At 33.0% G+C, this 10,027-nt stretch overlaps 1 protein-coding gene across 1 annotated transcript; it reads left to right on the forward strand.

Moving 5' to 3' along the window:
- Nucleotides 1–968: 968 nt before the first annotated feature.
- LOC109159471 lies at nucleotides 969–2,384 on the forward strand. The gene has a single exon (XM_019307569.1). The coding sequence runs from the start codon at nucleotides 1,091–1,093 to the stop codon at nucleotides 1,751–1,753; it is 663 nt and encodes a 220-aa protein (XP_019163114.1). The 5' UTR covers nucleotides 969–1,090; the 3' UTR covers nucleotides 1,754–2,384.
- The last annotated feature ends 7,643 nt before the right edge of the window (nucleotides 2,385–10,027 follow it).

Here is a 10,027-nt window from a genome sequence, read left to right on the forward strand (position 1 = left end):
AATTGCAGGAATGTAAAAGAAATAGTAAATGAATTGTAAATTTAAGGATTTAATAGTAAGACCAATTTTTTTAAAGTAAGAAAATATGGTAGAAATAATGATAGTCTTGGCATTCAATCATAACATTAATTTAAATTTAAATTTTAAAATTGTAACTCCCATATTAATCAAAAATAAATTTGATATTACAAAGTTAATTATCATATAAATTGAAAATAATCTATATTAATTATTAAACTAATGAGAATATCACACTAATTTCTGACACATTGTAGCAATGATATGCAATAGGGACATACAGCTAAGCGCATATTTTCAATCAAAAGATTTTTATCAAATTCGGTTAATGGCATATTTGGTAGGTTGTAATGGTAATTCAAGTGCATCCTCTTTTTTTTTTTTTTTTTTTTTTTTTTTTTTGCCGAATACAATTATAAGATCATTTATTCTCTTTTAATTATCAATAATTTTATTTTTACCTATCAAATAATGTATTTAACATTTTTACTTTATTCTTATCTTATTTCTTTTATGAAATTATAATTCCTTTTTTTTTTTTTCTAATTCATTCATTCTAATCAAGCGGTGTGTAAGAGTTTTAGGTAATGAATTAAAATGTTTGACTAAAAAAATCTGCAGTGACATGAAAGCTCAAATAAATAAGTTGGACTAAATTAAATAAAGTTTGGTAAAAGCAACCAAATCAGCGCTCGTTTCCCCACACGCACCTCACATTGCCTTCAACCATTTCTCGGTAACCGTTACCCCATTAAACGGCTCCTTCATCTGTCATTTTGTACTCAACATCGCTTTCCAGCCGTTGGATCAGAATCTCCTACTTTCACCAACTGCTTAACCCTGGTTGCCTTAACCATGGTTAAGCTCTATTCCCTAAAATGCCCCTAGACTTGGTCTAATTACAAACCGCCCTTCTTCCTCCTCCCCCTATAAATTCAGGCTTTCAGAAACGCTGGGTTTGCCAAACTGAAGAGCCTCAGGCCCCCTTTAGAGAAATATATCTATATAAACAGATTCAGTTTATATTGTTTTCTTTCTCTCTCTTTTATATTCTTTTCTTTTCCTAAGAAAAATGGCTACCTCTTCTAGAAGATCAAGCGGACCGGTTCTACCGATTCGGTCTAGCTTTCAACGGTCGCTCTCGCCGTCCGGCCGTTTCTCAGCATCCATGATGCCAGATGCGACGTCGTTCGCTTCGTCGACTGCTTCGAGCTTTTACTCGTCGCCGTCTCCCGGCTTAATGAATCGGTCCACGTCTAATGATTTCCTGCACCGTTCGACGTCTCCAACGCGCGTGAGCCTTCACGGCCTTGCGCCTCTCACTCCGGTGCCGTCCGTGCGTTTCTCCATCGATAGATCCATCTCTCCGCGGCGGTCGATGGTGGTTTCGTCCAGGGATCAGGTGGTCCGCAAGCAGAATATTGGAAATCCGTTGTCCAATCTCCCGAAGAAGACGTGCATGTGTTCTCCCACGTCACATCCGGGCTCCTTCCGGTGTAGTTTGCACAAGAACGTGAACCGCGCGCCGTCGATTTCGTACTCCCCCAGTCGGCTGAACGCTCGAAGGTCGGCAATGACGAATTCGCTCGTCCGTATCGGTACCGTAGAAGGTGATTTAGTGAAGCGAGCTTTGGCGGCTTTGATTCGTCCTTCATCGCATCACCAGAGGCGCAGAGGCGATTTCCAGCCTAGGCCGAGCCGGCTCTCGAGAATGTCGAAAGCAGAGGATCTATGATATTTATTTGTTTCACAGGTTTGTGGTTTAGATGATACTGTTTGAAGATTGTGCGTTTTCGGCAGAAGATACTCCGGCGATGGCGTCAGATTCTGGCTGCGGTTGAAGATGGTGAATCAAAACCCTAGCTATCGATGCAATTTTGGTGTTTACAGGACAGTGAAATTTTCACTTTGTACATACGATTTGCAGCAAACTGATTGCAATCGAAGGACATTTAATAAATACTCCTAATCATACTCATTAAAAATCTAAAACCTAACAATCTCAATTGCGAATTTTCGAGAGGGATGACTTGTGTTTGATACTCTTTGATGGGGGTGGAGACCCGTCCCGTTTGTTGTTTCTGCGCATTCTCCGTCAAGTCCGCCGTTATCAGTTGACATTTTCCGTCCGTTGTGTACCCGTTCATCGTCGTTGCGTTGTTTGCGTGTGTAAGTTATGTTTATTCATTTTATTATTTATTTATTTATTATTCATTGATTATTTATTTTCTCATCCGTATATTATTTTTGAATTATTTAATTAGTTGGTTGCAGGTTACTTGTTTCTTTGGGTGCTATGTAGCTGGACTTGAAATTGCGGACCTAAAAGCTAATAATTTATGGCGGTTGGACTTTGGACTTTCGATTTTGTAAAAGCAGAGTCTTTTGGACCACGTCTATTGGAGTTGGCGGCCATTAAAACAGACCTTGAAATGAGTTGGCGGCCATTAAAACAGACCTTGAAATTATTCAGTACAGCTGTCGCACTGGAGGGAAAAGGACGGGATATTTTAAAATGAAAAATTTGAAAATATTATTAAAGAATTTTAGGGGAGTAATAATAAAGGAAAATATGAGGAATATGGTAGAGAATTCTGGAGCCAGGTTGGCCTGCAAATGATGAACAATTAAAGGATGGAACAGTGGCGCTCTTTATCATTGATTTCCCGGTTTTACCCTTGGAGGAATCTAATAATATGGGAGAAATGAAATTAGTTCTAATTCACAGTATTAATTAAGATTTAATTCATAAATTAAAGATTAAAGATTTTTAAAGCCTTTGGAATGGGCAACTGAAAGAGATCCTTCGTAAGTCTTTCCTTTTGGGAACATGTTCCGAAGTCCATTGCAGAATACTACGGAGAAGAAACATCCACCAAATGGGAGAAGAATCAAACTTAATAAATTATAGAGTTAATACCCAAAATAGTCCCTCGACTATGTCGTAATTACCAATTTGGTCCTCGACTATCATTCTTACCCAATTAAGCCCTCAACTATACAATTTTTACCCAATTTAGTCCTTTGTCAATTTGACTGTTTGTTGACTGTCAAAAGTGGAAATAAAGTTGTAATTTTACAAGTTTTCTCCTTCCTCCGCATTTAGCAGTGCTAAACCATGTAGCAATAAGCTCCGGTTGGGTTCTAAACCTGTCAGTATCGAAGTAGTGGTTGTGCATCGGATAGCCCATGAATTTGATTTTCAACGATTTTTTGACGATCGAAATCTGATCGGAGTGTATTGCTGCATGGTTTGGCGCTGCTAAATGGAGAGGAAGGAGAAATCTTGTAAAATTATAATTTTATCCCGACTTTTGACAGTCAACAAACAGTCAAATTAATACAGAGGACTAAATTGGGTAAGAATTGTATAATTGAGGACTAAATTGGGTAAGAATTGTATAGTTGAGGACTTAATTGAGTAAAAGTTGCATAGTTGAGGACTTAATTGGGTAAGAATGGTAGTTGAGGACCAAATTGGTAATTATGGCATAGTCGAGGGACCATTTTAGGTATTAACTCTAAATTATATAAGGAAGTATTATTAATATTATTAAATAAGATTGTAGCATTGATTTAGCATAGTAGGCCTATTGCTTCACGACGCTGATGATCTTGACGTGCCACCTACATTATTTTCCCCTTATGAACACTCCTCCTCACTCAAGCTACGACTATATAATAACACCATGTTACAATTTAATACGGAGTACCTCTTTTTGTTCATTTTATATGTTCAATTTAATTAAGAGAAAACTTTTCACTTTTACAATTATTATTCTTGAATAAAAGATATTTTTTATTATTTTTATAGTTAATAAGGAATTCTTCAATGAGTAATAATAATAGAAATAACATAGTCTTCGGAGCAATTTCGAAAGTTTGGATTGAATTTATTGTGAAAATTAGGATCTAACGCTGATTGCACGATTGCGTTTTAAAAGTTTGGATTGAATTTATTGTGAAAATTAGGATCTAACGCTGATTGCACGATTGCGTTTTACCTATGTAGTGAGGCGAGTTTCTGCGGATTTGAAAAAATGGAATGACCTAAGTTATATATATATTTATTTAATTGAAACAAATTGATATGGGATCAAGTAAATTTGAAGAAAGATCCATGTACAACTTTGGAGAATTGGAGGTGATCCAATAGTCAGATGCGAAATTAATGACGTAGTTTAGGGTGCGTTTATTTCCTTCATTTTTTTTAATGAAAGATGAGAATAGAAAACATATTTTCTTAGGACATGATAAACAATTAAGATTTTTGAGGAATTTTTATAAGTATAATTAGAAAAGAGAAAACGAACGAAAAAGAAAAATAGGAAAAGGAAAAAAAAAAAAAGCAAAACAAAATATGAAAAAGAATTAAAAAAAAAAAAGAAAAAAGAAGAAGATAAAACATTGATGTTTATGCACAAGCGATGATAAAAGTCACAGCACGTTTGGTTCACGGAATGAATTTTGAGGTAATAGGAATGCTATTCCATAAGGAATGGAATAGGCAAGGAATATAATAGAAATTGTTTCTATTGTTTGGTTCGCGGAAGGAATAGACTTTATGAATTATATTACAGTGTTTGGTTGATTAAGGAATAGAAATGAAATATGTTTTAAAAGACATGAATACCCTTATAAAAATATGTGATGGTGGCGATGGTGGTGGTGGTGGTGGCGGCGGCGGCGGCGGTGGTGGTGGTGGTGGTGCTGGGGTGGTAGTGGTGGTGGTGGCGGTGGCAGTGGTGGGGGCGACGGTGGTGGTGGTGACGGTGACGATTGTGGCAATGGTGGTGGAGGCGGCGACGGTTGTGGCGGTGGTGGTGGTGCTGGGGTGGTAGTGGTGATGGTGGCGGCGGTGGTGGTGGGGGCGGTGACGACCGACGGTTGTGGCGATGGTGGTGGTGGCGGCGGCGACGGCGACGAGGGTGATGGTGGTGGTGGCGACGACGTTGGTGAAATAGGATAAATTTATATATAGGATTAAAAAATTAGGTTAAAGAAAGGGGTAAAAAAGAAAATAGATTCTAAAATCTATTCATAGCGTTCAGTAATAGGCTAATACCAGGGGGGCCCTAGTAATAACTATTACCTTATTTGAGGTAATAGGCTATTACCAGGAATATTATTCCTGGTAATAGGCTATTACCAGAAATATTATTCATGGTAATAGAAATGGTTACCAAACAAAGGAATATGCCTATTACTGAGAATGCTATGCCATTCTCAGCCTATTCCGTGAACCAAACGGGCCATCAATGTTTTGTAGGAGGAGCACAGCTCATTCTTTCTCTTTTCTCCTATTCTCTCTCCTCCACCTAAGTATTTTTTGAATACTCCTCCACCTAAGTATAATCATTCTCAAAAATCATAAAAATGGAAGTACATATAGAATTACTCATGTGGATGCTCTTGCATTATTTTTAATTTTTTAAATTAGAAAACAATTTTGTTTCATTTTTTCAACTTAATAAAACAAAATACACTTTCTTTAAAATATAAAAACACAAACAAGTGAAAATTACATTTTTGATCCTGTGACTATTGGGATTTTGTTACAGGACTAATTTTTTTTTTTTTTTTTTTTTTTTTTTTTTTTTTTTTTTTAAGGAGGGGGGATTAAATCCTAGATCAATAGCTGATCTTCACAATGCTCTGAGCACCAAGAAGGCTGATCTCGTCTTCACGCAATCATTTTTGAATGTTCCTTGGTGGGCAATCGAACCACTTAAACTCGTTGTCGTTATTGCAAGCTTTCTCTCGCTAACGCGTTAGCTACTCTGTTTTGTTCTCTCGGAATATGGTTGAAAGTAATCTCCCAATTCCTGCTTTGCAAAGGTCGACAATGTTCCTTGTCTCCCCTTCGAAATCTCTTGTATCAGTGATAAGCTCCACTGTCTTTTTGCAATCAGATTCGAAAGACACTTTTTTATAGCCTTTCTCTCACGCTTTATCCATCCCCGTAAGGATTCCCCACAATTCAGCCTCCAGTGCTCCGCACGTCCCTATCCGTTTCGAGAACGCCCCAAGAAATTTACAATACTCTAATAATCACATGACCAAAAGTGTAATTTTCTCCACAAACAATTTCATTTATAACCACCATAAAAGTTTAACTTTACTTATCTATTTATAATCTACCAATCAACTCATCTATATACTTCTACCCATATATGTTTATCTTATTTATTTACTTATCTTCGAATTACCACTATTATCTACTATGGCTACACTTTTCTACTTTACCATCATTTATATATTCCATTTTTCATCTACTTATTTCAAAATAACATCCCACCTTTACTTAAGATTATATGTTTATAGAGTTAATACTCAAAATTGTCCTCGGCTATAGTGGTTTTTCTCAATTTCGTCCTAAACGACTTTGGTGACCTAATATAGTCCCAGACTTTTGCGTTTCGCTCAATTTAGTCCTCCATTTGTTATTTCGTCAAATTGGTGTTAAATAAAGGAACAATTCAATAACATCAATATTGACCTCTCTTTACTTTAACCTGCGAAGTGAGAAATCTCTATTTCTTACACGAATTACACCCAGAGTTACTCTCAGACCTACGAATCAAATTTTATATTCGCAGCTTTAGAAGTGATTCTGGGAGTAATTCGTAAAAAAGAGGGATTTCGCACTTTACATGTCTATGAATAAAGAGATGCCAATATTAAAATTACTGAATTGTCTATTTATTTAAAAACAAATGGACGGAATAACAAATGAGGGACTAAATTGAGGAAAAAACACAAAAGTCTAGGACGAAATTGAGTAAAAACACAAAACTCTGGGACTATACATTAAGTCACCAAAGTCGTTTAGGACAAAATTGAGAAAAACCACTATAGTCGAAGACGATTTTGGGTATTAACTCTATGTTTATATCATATTATATATCCAAATAAAATCTCGAAACTCACCACTCACACACTTGTGTTACTCGATATTATTTCATTCATCACTATCATTTGTATGTTAAAGTGAAAAATCAATTGTGTTTCAAATAAGTTTGAATTTTTTGACTTGAAAAATGATATGAAATATATATATATATATATATATATATATATATATATATATATATATATATATATATATATATATATAAGAAAATTAAGGATATTATTTTAAAAAATATATAAAATAGAAGACAAATAAATGAATTAAACACGCACTAGGTGATTCTTTTATTTTCCTTACAAGTTATACTCATTATAACTATTTCTTAAAAAAAAAAAAAAAAAAAAACCAATACACTTTCAGAATTACTTTATCATCCACTTATTAATTATATATATGCCAAACATATAAGTATATGAAAAACATATTTTCAGTTAAAAAATTATAATTTACTTTGGCTCACAAATCGTTAGTGAATCTCTTTCAAAATAAATACTCACAAATTTTCACTGGAAAATTTGATGCACAAATTTCCTTTGTTTTCATCATTACCTATTAATTAATAGGAGTACTTAAACAATTATTTTAAAATATAAAACTATAGATTTTTGTTAGTTTAATTTCTTTTAAAAAGTCAAAGCTAATACATTGAACAAGTAGGCAACCACGACTTAAAAGAATCACAATCGAAATATATATTCATCAAATAATTGTGTTAGGCTAATAACGTGATAGTAGGCCCTCGTTGTGTGAACCACTTGACCTTATTTAATATTTTTAGCTACATATTATTGAATATAGTTTTAAATTAATAGCATCCTTTCAAAATAAAAATAAAAATTAATTGCATGTACATATATACAATTTTTTTTTTTTTTTAAAATTTTATAACATTACACTTCAATGTTAACTTCTTACCATCTTTAATAAACTTGTTAGTAAATGTGATCTTTGATTTATAAGGAAACCAATAGTTGTTACTTGAATGTTCATTATGGGTAAAACTCGTATCGTGATCTTAGTCGGTAAAAGATCACAATGAAATAAATCAGTTTAAATTGTTTATAGTTGATCGACTCAAATCAAAAAATTCGATAGCATTTGTTAAACATTAATTGTAGAAATATAACAGTAGATAATTTTACAATTGTTATACCATGGACTAGGGTTAACATTGCACTATGGATCTTGGTTCATGTATTTGTATTTTGTGTTATGACTTTTTGTGTCTTGCGTTATGAAATTTTGTACCTTATGAGTATGAATTCTGTACCTGGAACAAATTCTCAATTGTGTCTTATGTTATGAATTTTTGTGGCTTGTGTTGTGAAATTTTGTGCCTATGATAACAAATTATGTACCTAAATCAAATTTGAAAAATAAGTAAATATATAATAACATGTGTATGTATCTTGTGTTATGATTCTTTTGTGCTTTGTGTTATGAAATTCTGTACCTTACAAGTATGAATTTTGGACCTCATCTTTTCAATCTAGCCCAATCCATAATGTTATGTTATGTGTCTTGTGTTGTGATTTTTTGTGTTTTGTGTTATGATGTATAATGCTATGTGGACCCTGGTCCATGAATCCATGATATAAATTGCCATAATTTTATAAATAAAATAATAAGAAACAATTTTGGTTTTCATTTAGAGTACTAGTTGAAATTAAAAATTTCCTCAATTTATTTAGCCTCAGAATTTAGGGTCTATGCATGCTATTTTTAATTAAATTTATTATTATGACTCCTGTAGAGTAAATACATAAGAGTAATTGTAATGAATATTGTAGCGCACTATACTAATGCTACAAAAAGGATTAATAATTGATGCATCGTCGGTGTATAGATGCTATACATCGACGGTTAATGAGGAGATGACATATCATTAAAAAAATAAAATTAATTTTAATGGGGTCCTTTTTTGCAAAATATGTATTATTTAGGAAACTCTTTTATTTCTAATTAACAAAATATATATACTTTCCTAAATATATTTATTACTTAATTATTATATATATCTAATTATTTAATTATTAATAATGATAACAATTCTAAAACCTGGAAAAGAATTAGGTGGGAATTAAGTAGGAAGGGAATTTAAAATCCCTCCAACCAAACACCCTATCATTACAGGAAATTAGATGGTTTTTGTTAATTAATGAATGTCTAATTCTTTTCCAGGTTTTAGAATTGTTATCATTATTAATAATTAGATAATTAGATATATATAATAATTAAGTAATAAATATATTTAGGAAAGTATATATATTTTGTTAATTAGAAATAAAAGAGTTTCTTAAAAAATACAAGTGTTAGATATTTTGCAAAAAAAAAACCCAGTTAAAATTAATTTTATTTTTTAATGATGTGTCATTTCCTCATTAACTGCCAGTGTATATCATTTATACACAGGCGGTGCATCAAATATTAATAAAAATAATAGTTAGTATTTGGTTGACAACTTTTTAAAACACAACTATGAGATTTGATTACACATTCAATTAAAACCTCCTTCCATAATTAAAAACGGGTATCATTCTATCTTATTAGTAATACAATTTTTAAGTTTGGATTAGTGTTTTTAGGTTTTTATTTTTATTTTTTTTTATTCATAGTAGTGTTTTGGATGTCATTATATTGTGATCAATTGCCTTGAATTTCTTGTTTTGATATTTTTAAAACATTTATTCCTATTATAGAGTTATGCATAACCAAACATCAATATTGGTAATCATTCCAATTCCACCCTACTACCAAACATGTAAAATACTTTTACCAAAATCCATTAACATTACAAGTATTTGATTCTCATTTCCATTCCGATTCTAATGTGCGAACCAAACACACCATGAGATATTTCACATTTTATATTGTCCAATCAAAAATTGTGTGAGTGAGACAATGTAAGAGCATCTCCAAAGGTAGCAACAAATGGTAACTTGGCAAAAAAAAGGGGGGGGGGGGGGGGGGGGGGGGGGTTAATTTTCGTCTCCAACGGAGATGGTAAAATGACAAATTTTTTATGATAGTGAACAATGTTGAGCTAAATATGGCGCAACATTGTTCATCTACACTATTTTAAAAAAAAAAATTATA

This window comes from Ipomoea nil, unplaced genomic scaffold, assembly GCF_001879475.1.
Source record: "Ipomoea nil cultivar Tokyo-kokei standard unplaced genomic scaffold, Asagao_1.1 scaffold2827, whole genome shotgun sequence".
Lineage (NCBI taxonomy): Eukaryota > Viridiplantae > Streptophyta > Magnoliopsida > Solanales > Convolvulaceae > Ipomoea > Ipomoea nil.

What these genes read in the sequence shown, in the direction of transcription:
- LOC109159471 (XM_019307569.1), top strand. Translation starts at nt 1,091, where the DNA reads ATGGCTACCTCTTCTAGAAGATCAAGCGGACCGGTTCTACCGATTCGG.